This window comes from Anthonomus grandis, chromosome 1 (genome assembly GCF_022605725.1).
Source record: "Anthonomus grandis grandis chromosome 1, icAntGran1.3, whole genome shotgun sequence".
Lineage (NCBI taxonomy): Eukaryota > Metazoa > Arthropoda > Insecta > Coleoptera > Curculionidae > Anthonomus > Anthonomus grandis.
The window spans coordinates 16,562,268-16,580,020 of record NC_065546.1 but is presented as its reverse complement, the minus strand read 5'-3'; the positions used below and the strand labels follow the sequence as shown (position 1 = coordinate 16,580,020).

The 17,753-nt window shown below is 32.9% G+C and overlaps 1 protein-coding gene across 4 annotated transcripts in view; it reads right to left on the bottom strand.

Annotated features, from left to right (window-relative positions):
* The window catches only part of LOC126745112 (neurogenic locus notch homolog protein 1), a 610,297-nt gene that overhangs the window by 8,671 nt on the left and 583,873 nt on the right, over positions 1-17,753 (bottom strand). Inside the window, exons 1-3 of one of the 4 annotated variants that reach the window (XM_050452837.1) lie at positions 4,978-5,082; positions 4,736-4,902; positions 4,485-4,657 (exon numbers count right to left, since the gene is read on the bottom strand). In XM_050452837.1, the coding sequence (XP_050308794.1) occupies positions 4,485-4,657; positions 4,736-4,902 (340 nt within the window). In that variant the 5' untranslated portion in view covers positions 4,978-5,082. Of the gene's footprint in view, positions 1-4,484; positions 4,658-4,735; positions 4,906-4,977; positions 5,083-17,753 lie in introns of those variants that run through there. The other 3 variants (XM_050452841.1, XM_050452850.1, XM_050452857.1) reach the window with 3 other exon arrangements.

Genomic DNA, 17,753 nt, shown 5'->3' with positions numbered 1-17,753 from the left:
ACACCATTTGTCATATTATCATATTTTTTAGATATGGTGACAGTTAAGAAACTCAGTGGTGGTTAGTTATTTATAAATATATAATAAAGACGTCCTACAACTATCATACAATTTTTATTTTATTACACCTTTTCATTTCAAGGCTTTTTCCATAGGCCTCTTTTATTGTGATAATTGTAACTTTCCTAAATAATTCTCCTCCCAACACCAACGGCACTCCATTGTCCGTGTATCCCAAGTGCTAGTGCCTAATTAAAAGAGGAGTCTCAGCCCTCCATATCCGCAGTATCTTTCTATCTAGCAGACTGTTTGGTAACGCAGCAGCTACATATTTAGCTGAGCTGAACATTTTAACACAACGAATACTTCAGCTTGGAACATAGTAGGGTGCTTCCCAACGAGTCAAGTTTCCAGGGGAGTAAGGTTTAATAGAGCCTTATGGGGTCTAGTTGGGACCGTTGGAGGATAGACGCATTTATGTAGACAAACTTCAGGTGCTTCCGAAACCCCTCCTGCAGACCCAAAACTCGCAGGTGGCGTTCTTTATCCTGATATATTTGTGATCGTTATAGCGGAATGCAATATATTACCAAAAAATCGTACTGTCCGGAAGTATTTAAGCTGCATGCCTTTTAGAAGTACGATAGGTGGTGATACTATTTAAAAAAATATATGTATATTTCTTGGAATAACTTAGTGCGAGGTCCGATTGTTTTTCGGTTTGCACTAAGTTAATCAGCAGAAAAAACTTATTTGCTAATTTAACCTTCCTTGTATCATCAGGAAAAAAGAAGCCAGTAATGGTGTAGACTTAATTTCAGGTATAGGACCATAAAAAATGTCGTTTTTGGAGACAATTTTGCACTTGCAAAAAAAATTCGAAAACGTGCTTAATACTTGATATTACGAAAGAATAAAATATTAGTCGCACATACGCGAATCTTTTGTTAACATTTAATTTTTTTGAAAAGGTTTTTCTTCCCACAATCTTATTTGTCTAAGACCACCAACGTAATTATTATTACACAAGAAACCGCGCTGAATTTAAAATCGATTGTTCTCATTAGAGATCCGCTTGCATTTCCATTACTATTATTTTGTTTGTGTAGGTTTAAAATAATACGCTGAATATGAAAAATATTATACAGGTAATTATTTGGTTTGGTTAATTATTGGTTTATTTTTCATGTATGAGAGACAGATAACTTACTTTAATAAGTCTAATTTGCGTTTCATCTGTATATACATATACTTAAAAAACTGGGTTATTTTAAAATGTACCATATGTATCTTACAAACTACAATGTATTTTTTTTAATCTATTTGATAATACTTACGTACTAATTGCATTACGATTTTCCTTTACTGTTAAAGATATTTTCGACAACTCAAGACTAAAGTGATTTATTACTTTGCAAACTAAGACACACCCGTTTTCTTGATCAATTCAATTTTCGGGAGCAGTTTTCAGTCAGCTCAGCTTTTGAAGATCCCCGTACAAAGTGGTGGGTGCTTGCCAGAGTTTCAATGGCACGAGTTCCACAAGTAAATTCCTCGGAATGAGAGCCATGCAGAGCGCATGTAAGACGATTTAAAGGTGGGGCGTGCAAACAGAGCTCTCAGACAAAACGGAGCTCATACTTTTTACCAAAAGGAGAAATCTTGCAAAACTTAGTTCGGCCGCAATTAACAAGGCAATTGCCATTATGTGGCCAGTTAAAAAAAATATTTGTCTTTAAATTTTATATAGCTTTACATCCCACACTAGCTTTACACTGTTGTATTCAGACCTAAGTCGACATCAAATATATTTTAATTGTTGGAGGGTATAGACCTTGGTGACTCGGTGATCTGGTGAAAACGTGCAGTGATATGCGGGATAATCTAGCTAAGAGGAACTTAGTCTTATTAAGCTAAGTTCTGAGAGCGAACGTTTTCCCAAGACTTGGTTATCTTTTCTACCATTCGGTCGTGAGCCTTTTCTCGGACTGAGTAAAAGATTTTTTTCATATATTCGATAAGTAGTTATGGGAAAAGACTTGGGAATATTGAGGCAAAGGAGCTACTATCAAGTCCAATTAAAGCTAAGAATAGACGTAACTGCAGTTATTAACAGACCTTACTACGTCATGTGGGAGAAAACTGCTTATCATGGTATAGGAGAGTGTGAGAAAAAAAACAGAGATACTATCTGTCACGTAAGAATAAAAAACCTAAACTGAAAAGACTTGCTTATTAGGAAAAAGACTAGGTTGGACGATCAGCACTAACGACGAGAATTTCTTGGGTTTATAAATAGTGGCAAAAACAATGTGTGTCTGTCTATATTTCTCTCATGATATTGGTTCAAACCAGTTAGCCGATATCCAACTGCTTCACATTTTATATACCGGGTGTCCCAAAGTGCTTTTACAGCATAGAAGTCATCGCCATTTTTGATGATAGCAAAAAAATTCAAAATACGTTTTTTATGGAAGACCATGGTTTTTTTAAAAGTTTTCAAAACTACCCCTAACTAATTTATTCCCGAGAAACCACCCCTAAGTTTTTTTTTCAAATGGCACCTTCATTTTTTTAATGGCATTTTTAATTTTGAATACAATGGTACCGGTAACCGGTATATATTAATATATAAATTATTTTAAAAATATTTAAAGGTGAAAAGTGCAAATAAATTTTCTTGTTTAGGAAATTAATTCTGTTCAAGCGGTGAATATCATTTAGGGTGTCCCAAAAAAAAATATATATATTTTTTAATAACTGAGAACTGAAATGTTATATTATTTCTGTTTTTACTATGTTAATAGCAGATAAAACTAGGATGAGGAGTACATATTACAATAGTAAGTATAAAAGATGATAAAGAATTTTAAAAATACCTAATTTGATTAGTTATTGTACTGTAAGATTTTTTCGTATTTTTCTTAGAATACATCAATACGCTAATATCATCAATATAAGTAGAATAATTTAAACTATTAAAAATAATAGGTTTTTTATTTTGATATACTATAATATATTTTGGGTTTTTTAAATTTTAGTGGTATACTAATTTTGTTTTTGATACACACTCTGATGGAAAAGAATGAAAATCTATAAACGGAATTTTTCTTATTTAAAATATTTACACATATACGCAAAGCCAAATACAAGTAAAAAAAAAAGTACAAAATTCAAAAAAAGACACACTTTTGCAAAATTTAATTGTTCTATTAAGTTTTTTGATATTTACATTTTTGGTGGTAAATGTAAGTAATTTATAAAATGGGATATTTATTTTTGAAAATATTGCAACACTTTTAATAAAACAGGTTTAACCCGTTAATGCGTGTACTTTCATTGGGGTGCATTTCATGGGTACTTTAATGCGAGACTTTCCTTTTTAAAACATATTTTTTTCGTAACGTCTTTATAACACACGTGGCCTAATAAGCTAATTTGGGTTACTAATATAATGTCAATGTTGGAATAACTGCAAAATAGGTTTTCAAAAATCGCCAAGATTGAATTAATAATATAATTATATAACGAATAATAAAGGAAAACGGTTAGAGTGCAAAAAACGTGTTCGCGTTACGTTTTTTATAACTGTACTATCCTTTAAAAGTTTTTATGTTGGTCTTCAGTTTTTATTTTTGTCTTGGTGCTATCATAACTAATAGTGCAAAAATATTTTTTTATATAATTAACAAAGGATTACATGAGCCGTGTCGCAGAAATATTACAGAGCTTTAAAACCCAATATTAATATGACACGTAAATGAGTCACGCGGCCTGGTAAAAAATTTTCTGTGATGCATCCAGCAGTTCACGGTCAAGTAATAACAAAATCAATAGGCTTACTTTATATTGTAGCCCAGAAATTTTACAAACATTTCACAGAGGCAGATGCAGTCAGTTTACCACTTACACACTTTACACACTAACTATTAATAATACGTCCTATTCTAAGCATAAAAAAGAATATACTATAGTACGGAAGGAAGTAAATGTTACAGAAGAGGTCAGTTAATGCGTAGTTTAATAGTTGAACTTATGAGTGGCAGGATCTAAAAATACAAAAAAAAACTTTATAACATTGCCAACTCCCCTGTGTCCACATTGATTTGTATAGTCAATTTTATTAGGCTTACGATAGATTTTATCCTTGAACGAATTTTGCGTCATCATTTCTTTTTTATTTGAATACTGTCTTTTCAATGTAACAATTTTCATATACGGATTTTGTAGAAAACATGTTAAAAAAGAACAATAAGGGAAGGAAACTTTTCAAAATATCCTAACTTTACAGCAGTGGATACTGTAATGTTTTTTCCACCAGATACAAATTAGTACAGGTAAACAGATTTACAAAGAAGATAAATTATGTTAAAGAGCCTAAACCTTAGTGGAACACCCTCTTAATTCGTGTTTTAATGGTTAAATTAAATATGAGTAGGAAAGTCAGTGCTTAAGAAAAGTGCGAATAAAAAAACTATAAAAACCTTCTCTAAAATAACCACTGGGACAATATAAACAGTCCCCAATAGATCTGTACCGAGCACCCTGTACATATCTTCTATCATATTCGCTTTGTGTGTGGGCAATTGTGTTACCGTACTTGTCTGTTATATAAACTTTACCGTCGTTGACCGGTCTTGATTCGGTATATGTGTATCTGAAAAATGTAATTGTGGCAATTTTACATGTCTTTTTTTATTTAAGAAATTAATTAATAAAACCCCAAAAGTAATACCTGTAAGGGTGCTCCACATATGGGTTACTGTTGTAAGAGTAATAGTCTTGGTATCTTGTACCGGTGTTTAGAATTCGGTAAGTTCTATATTGTGAGGGCTCACCTGATGCGAGAGAGTATACCTGAAGAAGTACCAAAGACCATAGTGCTGCAGACGTGGTCCCCATCTTGTTAATTAATAAAAAAAAAGAAAAAAAAACTGAGGTTAATTAATTAAATCTTCTAGATTTGTTTTAAGTTACCTTTTTGTCTTGAAACACCACCTGTATATTATATTAAACAGATAGTCACAACAAAAATACTGATCATTGTTTGTTTAACATCAAGTTTTGTTGTTCGCCTTCCCCTTCCTCTCTTACCTTTTTTGGATTTTCAAGAAATCTGTGCATAACAATTTAATAGGGAACTATTGCAACCGTAAATTTTTAACTTTATTTAATATCGTTGAATTTTTTTTTAATTTATGAATTTATTTTAAATTTTACCAAAATGTATTTAATTTATTAAGAATAATTTTAACGAAATGTCAAGAAATGTATATAAAGTCTGATACAAAATTTTTGATAATATTTTCATATCTAGTTAAAAAATGTGACAAAAAAACAGTTAAGGCTGTAGTTCCATTTTTTTTCCAAAAGACGAACAAATTACTAAAACAAATTTGATCGAGGAGAAGTTTAATTTGCTTAATTCACCGAGATAAAAGAAAGCTTAATAAGATTAAGAAAAAAGTTAAATAGATTTTATAAAATAACATAAAAAAAGTCAGTCGAACGAAATAATAGAAAAAAAAGTTTTATGTTAAAAGATAATATTATTAAGTTTATTAAATTATCCTTTAAACTTAAAAATAATAATAAGGCAAAGTTAGTTTTTGAAGAAACATAATAATATTAATAATAATAATAATAATAATAATAATAATAATAATAATAATAATAATAACCCCCGTGGGGAACCGGGCTTAAAGAATAGTCCTCCGGTATGCTCTGCCTGTCGTAAAAGGCGAATAAAAGTGCAACGGCCCAGGTTGGATTAGGGTTTAATGGTGGCACACACCCATGAAAATGGAGAACAACCGAAGCCTCGGAGAAAGGTCGCTGCCTGGGAATCGCCAGAGCACGTCTGGAGCCGGCGCATGGACATGACAGCATGCGGACCGTCGGTGGCAAGGTGCTGAGGAGGCGGGCTCCTGTCATTCAAGAAACAACAGCTCCATCACAACCCCCAATTGCTCAGAGCCACCAAACACCAACCAGGGCCCAACCTGCTGAAGGTGTTGCGCAGGAAGCTCAGCCAGTGCTCACTCAAGTAGAGTTACCGAGACAGCGCTTTAAATGCACGGCTGCCATGAACGAATCTAAAATGCGCATTTTCTTTAAGGTAACAAATCTAGGGCAACAGACGATTGGCTACAAACAACAGCTACATGTCGAATTCTGCAGACAATACCCACATATGAACGTTACTGAGCAGAGAGTCGCTGACCAATACCGCGTCATTCTAAGAAACAACTTGATCCCAGAAACTCGAATTAACTCTATTAAAAGGAAAATTGCAGCAGAGATAAATGATCAACAGGCCTTAAATGAAGTAAGGGACAATTTGCAGGACAATGTCGACCAAGAGACATTAGAAGCAGAAGAAAACTTAGACCCGCCAGACCAAGCACCGTTACCAGCAGTAATAATAAATCAAGAAACCCAAAATGAAAATTAGAACAATGAACATAATGATCAAATCCATGATAAACTCAGAACAGAGTTTCGACTGGCAATGGCAGAGTATGAAGGCACAAACCCCTCAATAAGACTAGCTCTTCCTAGAGTTAACTCTTCTTGCAAATTGACTATTTTTCTTAATGCCGCCAACTTAATTATACCTGATTATATTCTTACAGTTAGGACACTTGAGCAGCTCCATCTAATAATCTACTGTGCCGCTACCGCTGTTATTAAAACCTTGGAATTGAAAATATTAAATAACCAGCAAAGTATTACGCATAATGAGAAACCGACACTATCATGGAAAAAGAGACTAATAAAAAAGATTGAAGATGAGGGGAAAGGCATTGTCCGACTGAAGGAATACATCGGAGGTATCAGAACCAAAAAAGTATAAGAAAGAGTACAGAAAATAATGCGTCAGATTCAACAACATACACAGCAGGACCCAGAAAACTGTCCTCCGGAATAATGTCTAGACACCCTTAAAAAAAAGTTATCTATTTTTTCAGGTCGCTTAAGAAGGTATAAATCCAGTAATAAATGAAAACAAATAATTTACTTTTTGAACGCTCAGAGAAGTAATTTTATTAAAAACTTAATGACACTGCTACAACAAACACTGCCATTAGCATTTTCCCAGCTAAAGAAAGCATCGAGTTCTGGGGCACACAATTAACAACACCTAGTAAATGCAACCTCGACACTGAATGGCTAGATGAAAAGCGAGGAAAGTGTGAAATATTATATATTACGGTAACTGCATTGGCACTAATATGATTCCTATCCGTAGGGGTATATTCCAGGGAGATTCCTTAAGTCCACTTTGGTTTTGCCTTGCCATGAACACAGTCTCTAGCCAACTTAATTCAACTATGTATGGATTCGGCTTAAAAAAGAATAATAGAGAACTAACCAGAGTAAACCATCTACTTTATATGGATTACTTAAAAATTCTTACAGCAACACAAAATCAATTAGAACAGATGTTTAAAATAGTGGAAAAATTATCTAATGATATAGGAATGACGTTTGGATTGAATAAGTGCCGAATTATTAACATTACTAAGGAAAAATTACAACCAGGTGACTTTCATGTGATAGAAAACGGTCCAGTAATTAATGCTATGGACTAAGAAGAATCCTACAAATATCTAGGAATGAAGCAGGCGCAAAGAATAGACCATAAAACCATTAAGAATGAGCTGACTAATAAGTTCACTAAGAATGCTACGACTCCTTAAAACAAGTCTTAATAGCAGAAACTTATTTAAAGCTATTAATACATATGGAGTCAGTTCACTAACTTACTCTTTTGGTATTATAGGATGGACTAAAACGGACACTGAAAACTTGCAAAGAAAGGCTAGAACACTGCTAACGAAAGCCAATAAGCATCACCCGCGTAGTGCCGTAGAACGAACTACTCTACCTCGGCATATGGGAGCAAGAGAAATGGCCGACATAGGGAACCAACTCAGTCAGCAAATTAGTAACTTGCGATCCTTTTTCTTAAGAAAGGCTGAAACATCAGATATTCATCGTGCCGTATGTGAAGCAGACGACTCAACACCACTTAAACTCCAGGAGCTTAAGCTGCCCATACACCATAGCATCGAGCTCGAAAAAATGCAAGCTTGGATGGGAAAACCACTACATGGCAAGCATGTAGTGGTTTTCCCATAGCATACGAGCTTCAACAAGAGTATGTCGACATAGGCGTTGAACTACTGATTAACTTCGAGACAGCTTTTCCCTAAAACTGAAGAGTTTCTTGTGGCTATCCAAGATCAAGTAATACCAACAAGAAATTATTTAAAGTTTGTCGTAGGTGACTCGAGGGTACATAGTGATAGATGTAGGTATGGATGTGAGATAACGATTCTATTCAGCATGTACCGGTGGATGTCAAACTTTTACACTAACACAATATAAAGAACGACATAATTTAGTCGCAAAGATACTGCATGAAGAGCTCACAGAAAAACAAAACCTCTTATCAGCAGCCAAGGTACCATATTATAACTATAAGCCGGAACATCAGGTAGTCAGCCATTTCAGTTCATTGTACAATGCCTATATAGTGTAATAGTTTTTAATACACGGAATCATTTTGCTTAGCCTTTAAATTAACATAATTTTGTTTAAATAAAAATTCTAATAAAATCTGTCTTTAAACATTTGAACCATTTGTTGACATATTTTAAATACAATTTAATCTTTTCAGAAAGCCGCGTTACGGATTTTGTTTTGGTTCAAAATTCAGTTGAAAAAATTTTTAAATTATTAATTTTCTTGAGAAACCAATGGATAATATATTCTTGTTTCTGAGAAGAGTTTTGAAAGATTGATTGAAAATTCTCTTTTGTTTTTTTTAATTTCTCGTTATTAATCCTTTCATTTATTTATCTGAACTTGATCTGCTAGATTCAGCGCTTTCAAGAAAATCAATTATTCGAGTTTTAAGTTTCTCGCATTTTTTTTGTAATTCACTTTACATTTTCTCCTGTAAAGAATGTAGGTATGGTTTTAAGTTAGGATCTTTTTTATATATTTTTTATATATTTCCACATTTATCCTAAATTTTGCGTCTCATCTGACTTTATTAATTTACCGTAGTGGTCTAAAAGTTGTTAATTACTGCTGAAAATAATAATTATGTTTTTAATGTGTTAAAAGATCTGTACACTGTTAAAAATTGAATCGTGTACAACTTCCGTGGGAGAGTTATTGTCTTGGGGTGCTTTATCCCCCTTCACTCTTTTGAATTTCATTATCTCTTTTTGTAATTTTAACTTTAAATCATTAATTTACTTAGTTGAATTTTTAATAAATTTTCACCTTATGAATAATATAATTTTCCATATCCAGGATGCGAGTCGCTTATAGTAAAATTTTCCATAATCTTTCTTCTAATATTACCGCTGTTTTTTTTCTCATAATATATTTTGCTGCATTTGATTGCCCCTGCATTTGATTTGCCCCACTGATTTCTTTGTATGACTTTTTCCCCTTCAGTTTAGTTTTTATTTTGCTTTCTTTTTCTCCTTTATAATATCACATGCTTCTTTATACTTTTGTTTCTCTTCATAGTTTAGAGCACTCATTTTTTTGGCTTTCTTAAGTTTTTGTATAGGCTCTCTGCCTTCTGTTTTGTTCTTCAATTTTACATCAGTCATTTTAACATTTTCTTTAGGCGGCAATTTTTTCTAAATAACAGAACATTATCACCACATATACTTCATAAAGGAACTAAAAATTTATAATAATATATTTGTTGTAAAAAAAAAACTCTTAGTGATAAATAACAAACTGGAAAGTATTACAACTATCACCGTGTGATTGTTCACTTGTGAAGTGAGATTTTTAACTGTTTATTATCAAATAATTAAACAGCTCTAAATATAAAACTATATATTTAAAGGTTATTAACTATTTCTTAATGATAGTATTTACTTCTTTTAAATTCATTAATAAATAGTACAAGGTTTATAGGCTTAGCCTATTAATAATTTTTAGTTTGCGTTGTTTATCTCATCGTTTTGACTACCGTAAAGTAGGGCTACTTTGTGACATTGCCACTTTTAACTAAAATTAATTTTTTTACCAGGTCGCTAAAAACGATAGAACGACTTAAATTTCATATAACAATAGTGTACCGGGTGCGCCATCTAGGTCAATATGACAAAAGCCGGTAGCAAAACATCGCTCCTCATACCAGAGCAGAGTTGAAAATTAGGCAAACAGGTGTTTTTCGATTTGTGCGTAAACTTTCTATTGAGCACAAAAAACCGTGAAAGATTTTTTAACTAAGGTAAGTTTATATTAAAGTATAATATGTTTGCTTGCTTAACTGGAAAAATTGTATCCTTTCGAGTTTTTTTTAATTTGTTTTTTCTATTTTTACGAAAAAAGTACAAAACTAGGAGCGACTTTGTGACAAAAAAAATGTCACAAAGTAGCCCCTTACCTGTTGAACGACCAAAAAAATTGTTTTCTTTTAGATACAATGCCAAGGGCGTACAAAAAAGAATTGGCTGCCGCAGCTATAAAAACTATACAGAAGAAACGTTAGCTGAATCTCTTAATGATATAAAAAATAAACGAATATCATTACGCGGTGCTGCGAAAAAATATGGTATACATCGAAATACTTTATGGCTGAAAATTAAAGAACGGCACAAACACAGGCCTGGACAACAAAAAGTATTTACCGACCAAGAAGAAGATGCCTTTGTCGCCCCTATTTTCACTGTATCAACTTTTGGTTTTCCCGTAAGCACATTTAATCTAAGATCTATAGTTAAATCGTACATAGAACGACAAGGCAAAAAAGTTAAGCCTTTTAAAAACAATATGCTAAGACCTGATTGGGTCAAGTCCTTTTTGAAGCGACAACCGCAGCTTTCACGGAGAATCGCGCAGAATATTACGTATGCTAGGGCTGCCACTGATGAAGAAACTGTAAAAAATTTCTTTGATAATTTGGAGGCTGAGTTAGAAGGAATTCCTGCAGAAAATATATGGAATTATGACGAAACAAACCTTGTTGACGACCCAGGCCAGACAAAAATAATAACCAAAAGGGGAACAAAGTACCCTGAGCGAATCAGAAACTCTTCCAAAGCCTGTACTTCTCTAATGGTATGCGGAAATGCCGAGTGTCAATTAGCTCCACTTTATATTAATTATAAATCTCAAAAACTATGGAATACATAGATTGAAAATGGACCCGCAAACGCGCGATATAATAGAACGGCTTCGGGATGGTTTGACTACCAAGTTTTTGAGGACTGGTTTGAATCTTATCATGCCAATATTAAAACGGCAAGAAGGGCGAAAGGCCCTTATAGGAGATAATCTTAGCTCGCATTTAAATCAGCAGGTCATTCAAGCATGTGAAGCTAATAATATTCGCTTTATACCTTTACCTCCTAATACAACGCATCTACTCCAACCACTTGACGTGGCCTTTTTCCGCCCAATGAAGGAAAAATGGTGCAAAATTTTAAACGAGTGGAAGGCAAATAACTATAGCAGGAGAGTCTCTTCCATACCAAAGGATGAATTTCCAAGCCTTTTAAAAAAGCTGATGAGTCAGTTAAAAGAAAAAGGACCTGATAGCCTAAGATCTGGTTTTAGAAAGACAGGCATTTATCCTTTAGATCCAAACGAGGTCATGGACCGTTTATGCACTCGTATTGTAATAGCAGATACCGAAATAGCTGAGGTTGTGGGTAATAGTTTTGTTCAACACCTTACCAATGTAAGGACTGACGCAACCAAAGGGAGGCAGATCAAAAGAAGAAAGCGCCTAAACGTTTCACCAGGTAAAAGCATAAGTAGTAGTGATTTTAACATCCGATCTGCTCCCATTTCTGCTGAGAATACGCAAAACAACGATGACCCTCAACCTGAACCCTCCGACATCCAACAAAAGAAACGCCTAAAAAGCGGTCGAGATAATGGATCAACATCAGATAGTTCCAGTGAAAATCAGGACCAAATTAAATATATGGAAAGTGATGACAGTCCATGGGATGAACATTTTTCCAGTGATGAAGATGAACGGGTACTTGAAGAAAGAATTGTAGCCCAAAAAGCAGAAAAGTCAGAGGGAAAGTACGTCGTTGTTAAATTTGAAGGAAAGTATTTTTTAGGTCAAGTTACCACCATATACAGCATAGGAGCGACAGTAAATGTGATGGAACGTGTTGGAAAGCAGTGGAAGTTGTCTCAAAAGAAGGACGAGATATTTTATAGAAATTAGGAAATTATTATGGGCATAAATGCCCCAATTCAACGTGGAAGAAGAGCGTTATTTGACATTCCAGAGTTAAGTGATTTTGTTGTGTAATCACAGGTGTATCATATATTACTTACCACCAGTGTTATTACTTAGTTTTCTTCTGTTTAAAGTTATCTACATATTAATAAACATTTTGTTAATATTTTGCATAAGACCATTTAGACATGTAAAATAAAAGTTATTTTGTAATTATTTATGTGTTTTTATCTATCAAATATCCTTATTTAAAATTTTAATATTATATATGTTTTGTATATAAATAGAGCATGGGTGTTACTTTGTGCCAAAATTGTATTTCACGTTAAATATTAAACAAAATGATCCCTGTCACAAAGTAACCCCGACCCATGGGGTGACTTTGTGACACTTTATTTTGTTTTTTTCTCAAATTCTACTTCACGAGTTATCGATTTGAATCAAGAAAGAACAAATATGAAACGATAAGTATGCATATCTAAAATAATATTATTTGCAAGTTTACATGATTTATCATCAAAAAACCTAGAAAATTGTCACAAAATAGCCCCACTTTACGGTATTTAATGAGTTATCCAAACTTCTACTGTTTTCATTCAATGAAAGTTATGAAACTATGGTACAGCATATTTTTGAACTTGTTTATTCGGACGGAGAGTATAAGCTTGGTTTATTTAATTTTAATATTACAAAAAAACCATTTGTTCTCTTTTGCACATTTTAATATGCGATCTTGCAACATGGGTTTCGACTTATTTTCGTATTCTTTAGGTACTCAATCTTACGAAATTGTTGGTATATCCGAGACGTGGTTAAATTCATTAGTACCTAATGCTACCTACAGACTCAGTTTTAGATTACAAAATTGTCAGAAAAGATCAAGATGGACAAGGCGGGGACATTATGTTTTACATTAAATATACTATTAGTACAGAGTGTATGAGTACGGAAAGTTTGATTTGCTACCTTATGCCATTGATATTTGATACCAACACGCATCACAAATTTAGCATTCTAAAACTTTAATTGACTTAATGTTAACATCACTTCCCAGTATATTAGCAATATTCACGTTACAAATAGAACCCAGCATATCTGATCACCACCTTATATCTTGTAACATTCAAACTCAAAAAGATAAATCTATTACAATTTTTAAAACATATAGAGATTTTTTGAAATTTGATACTGACAGATTTCTTATTGAGTTACGCAAAATAGCATGCCACCAGATTTTTTCAATTAATGCTTTTAATAACGCCATATCTTTTTGGAATAGTAGTATCATGAAAATATTTCATGGATTTGCAGCTTACAAAACTTCGATTTCCCGCGCCTTGGCTTACGGTAACCTTAGGGTAATAATGAAACAAAGAGATCGGGCATTTCCTAATTATAAGCACAATAAATCTGCGGAAACATGGAACAATTATAAAGAGATAAGAAATTTTACCAGCAAGTGAATGAAGTCTAAAAAGAAAAGATTTTAAAATTTACTGGAAAACTTTTAAGTACTTAAATGTAAATTTAAGAGTAAATCATGCTTGGAGGCTTCTGCAGGTGGTTTTAATAATTTTATTGTAAATAATACATGTAGAGCACTTGTAGAGCTATTCAAAAAAAATCTTAAAGTTAATCAATAAATGCAGTGATTATTGCCGTTTATAAAGGCGAAAATTATATCAAATTCCATGTTTCGACCAATAGCAATTGTCCATTGAGTTGCAATAATTATTGAATGACACTTAAGGTAAAGGGACTTAATGAATTTCTAGTTTAATATTCAGAAAAACAGCTTAGATACCAAGATGCCAAAGTACCGATTTTCAATGTTCTTTATTTCCTCTACAGTAGGGTTAACTTGTTGACCGCTGAGATAGTAGTCTTTGATATAGTCAAAACATTCTGTGTTAACCATGGAAGTCTTTGAGGTTCCCCTGTTGAGTTAACGTCTGCTTTGCTCAATTTTGATGGTTGATGCTCTGATGAACAAGAAATTTCAGAAGATTTGATGCAGAAACCAAGCATCTTAATTCATGCAGTTTGTAAAAATTTTAGTACTTTAATATATATTTTACATAAACTTGGAACTTAACACACAACAAAGTTCCTTAAAGGATCTAGCTGCCTTTTCATAAATTACTTCAAGGATATTCTAAAAATGGGCTCAGCTATTACGTGATACGTATATAGAATATCACTTGTGCTCTCGGTGGATCTTTTCCAACTCTATATCTATTTCAATTACAAGTCTAAAGATCAGATATGCTCCACTCTAGTAAGGTAAAAGCATCTACATACAGATTGGGGAATTAAAGATTATGCATTGACTAAAATAATGGCAATATCGCTGTCTTTCATCAATGAGCTGACGCCTTCGTCGTCTGATAGGTATTAGCTATTTTTATTTTTTATATAACAACAATATTTATATTGGCTGGCCTGAATTTGAAAGAACTCGTCCATTATCTCAAAGAGACCTACGTAACTAGAGAAAAAAATGAAAACTCTAAGTCTCGCTAAGAAAACGCTGGATCTGCGTGCACTTTATAGTTCTCATGAATTTGAGGCGCCTCTGTTTACACTAATTTTGAGTTTGTAGAATTAAGGTTTTTGCGGTACCCGAAAAGGTGGTGCTTTCAACGAACAAAACGAGAGAGATACTGCTGCCTATTGCAATACAAAATTCTTCGCGCATAGCGCATGTCGCATAGGCCTTCTTTTTTTTACTAACGTGCAAAGATACCGGGTGCAATGATATATTAAAGTTACTTTATTCATTCCTTGCAATAATCAATTATAGATTAATTTTACTGATATTAATCCCAACAAAAATAATTCTCCATACTATAAAGTATTGACCTCTTCTTTTTCTTAACTTATTATGGCTTATACTCTTCGAAAGAGTTGATATGACTAAATTTATGGAGGCTATTCGGTAATACCAAGATAAGATAAGATAAGACTGACTCGTTGCGAAAAATAATTTTAAATGGGGTTTCGAATTCTGAGACATCCTTTTGTCTTATCAGGTTGGCATAAATACTAATTTGTAGTGCTCTAGAAGTAGATGCAACAAGACTAAGTAGATGTATTAAAGAGAAACTGTTACTAGTATTTGATTTGATTATTAAATTTTTTACAAAATATGTTATTATCAAATCTATATAAAATCTTCTTTTTCATTACATAAGAAACATAATACCTTCAATATTGGTCTCAAGAAAACGAGCACAGAAGTCTTTAATCCTTACGCACTATCCTCAAAAATTGAATGTTTGGACTGGAATTTTAAACCACCATATTATAGCGCCATTTTTTATTGATGGCATTTCACGCGGAAAAATACCTTAAATTGCTGCAAAACCTTTTTTAAAAAGTTTTTTCTGCCATTAAAATCCTCCCTGATTTAGACTTGAGGTCTTTTAAGAGTTTTATCAGAAGCTATATTTTATTTATATTAATATAATGCTTTAATTTTCATTATGCATTACACAACATAATAAACATTTTGAGAGTAAGATTCTATTATGTGGGTTGTACATTGATGTAAGTATAGCCTGCACCAGAAAAATATTTTAGAAATGCTTAAAACTTTATATAATATTTTTGAAAAATTTGATTGCAAGTAAAACAGTTACCTCCGTCAAGGTCAGATGTTTACTAATATCGTACTGAAAAATAATGACATTTCCATATTTTGTGTTTAAGCATCTATCTATGCGTAATGAACGACCCCCAACCTGTATAGTCGAGTTGGATAGATGCTTGTGGTTTTAATTTACTACATGTAGCAAGGCTTAAAAAAGCATTAATGTATTTTAAAATAAGAGTGTATCAATTGTATACCTTTTTAGTTCTTTCACCTTATTTTTGACTTTTAAGACTTATTTCACATTTTGAGTTATTAAGAAATTCTTTAATTTATTTGATAAATAAGATCTTGCATAACATTCTGCTTTAAATAAGAACCATAAATTGCACTATTAGGTTTAACAGAATTAAAAAAAAGATATCACTTAGGCCTATTATGTTCTGATGAAGTATTTTAGTGATGGAGGTCTTCATGACTTTAATACTAATTATTTTAATTACCAAGTCCTGGTATTTTATTCCTGTGATATGTAATTAAATTAGTGACCTAATTTTTTAAATTTTTCTCAAGTATTATTGCTTATTTTATATAGTGTGTCCAAGATAAGGATGTCTATCATAGGGATCTTGAAAAACAAAGGAAAAACGAAGATGCATAAATTACAGAAAAGTTGCGCATTTTCAAGTCTAACAATAGGCCGTTTAGAAATTTCTAAAATTCCGAGTAGTTCCGGAGATATGCCTAGAAAAGCGAAAATTGCTGTTTTCGCTTTTATTTTTTTCCGAAAGACATTTTCTCATAGCCACCTTTTAAACTCTACAAAACAGCGTTGAGCAATTTTCCGCACGACGTTTCGTTTCAGAGAAACCATCATCAACCTTAATTTTATATATGGCGTGTAAAAAAAGTATACCCTATATTGAATAGCATATTTTGTTACGATACGCACTATGATTCTGCAATATTTAAATTGGAAAAAATGGTTTTTATTAAATTCTGAAGATTTTGGTCTAGTAGGCGGTGAAATAATGGCGCTAAGAAAATGTTAAAATTATTTATTGAAATGTTAAAATCGTTTTGCTCAAATATTATATCCCATGTTACAGCAACACAGTTGAAGCTGGTAGTATGTATTTAAATACCTATCTTAAGAGAAAACAACCCAGTACAAAAATGTTGGGACGATGGGCTTTTAATCTTAAGTAGTATGGTGCAATCAAGAAAAAGAAAATAATGTAGTATTAGCTGTAACTGAAAATCCGAAAATATCTGCTGGAAAAATTGCCAATTCCACTGGAATACCCAAATTTTCTGCCCATTTCATTTTGAGAAAACATAAATTCCACCTGTTCAAATTCAGAATCTGTCAAGTACTTCTAATCTACAGTCTACAAGTACCAGATGACGAGGAAAGGCAAAGAACGTTTTGGTAGAACGAATGGTACACCAGGAAGTGTAAGGAAGATGAAACATTTCCCCATATAATTATCTGGTCGGATGAGCGTATGGTTACAAATAATGGAATTTTTAACTGGAGAAATATCCATTATTGGTCAAGGAACAATTCCTCAATAAGCCAAATAGCATCAGCACCGTTTTGGTTTTATGATGTGGGTTAAAATAATTTTTGAAAGAGATTCAAGAGGCCTCCTTTTTACCACAATTTTCTGTCCGGAGAATTTTTACAACTTACCGGAATGCGATTTGGAAGAATCCTTGAATAACTTACCGCTTGCTTGGTTAGAAACTGTTGATTTCAGCAGGATGGTGCTCCCGTGCACAATGCCCTAATCGTGCGCAAGTATCTGTCGAACAGTTTTCCGGTAAAATTAATAGGTACACATTCAATAGTTCTGTGGCCCAATTGTTCACCGGACGTAAATCGCTCGATTTTTTCTCTGGGGGTATTGCAAA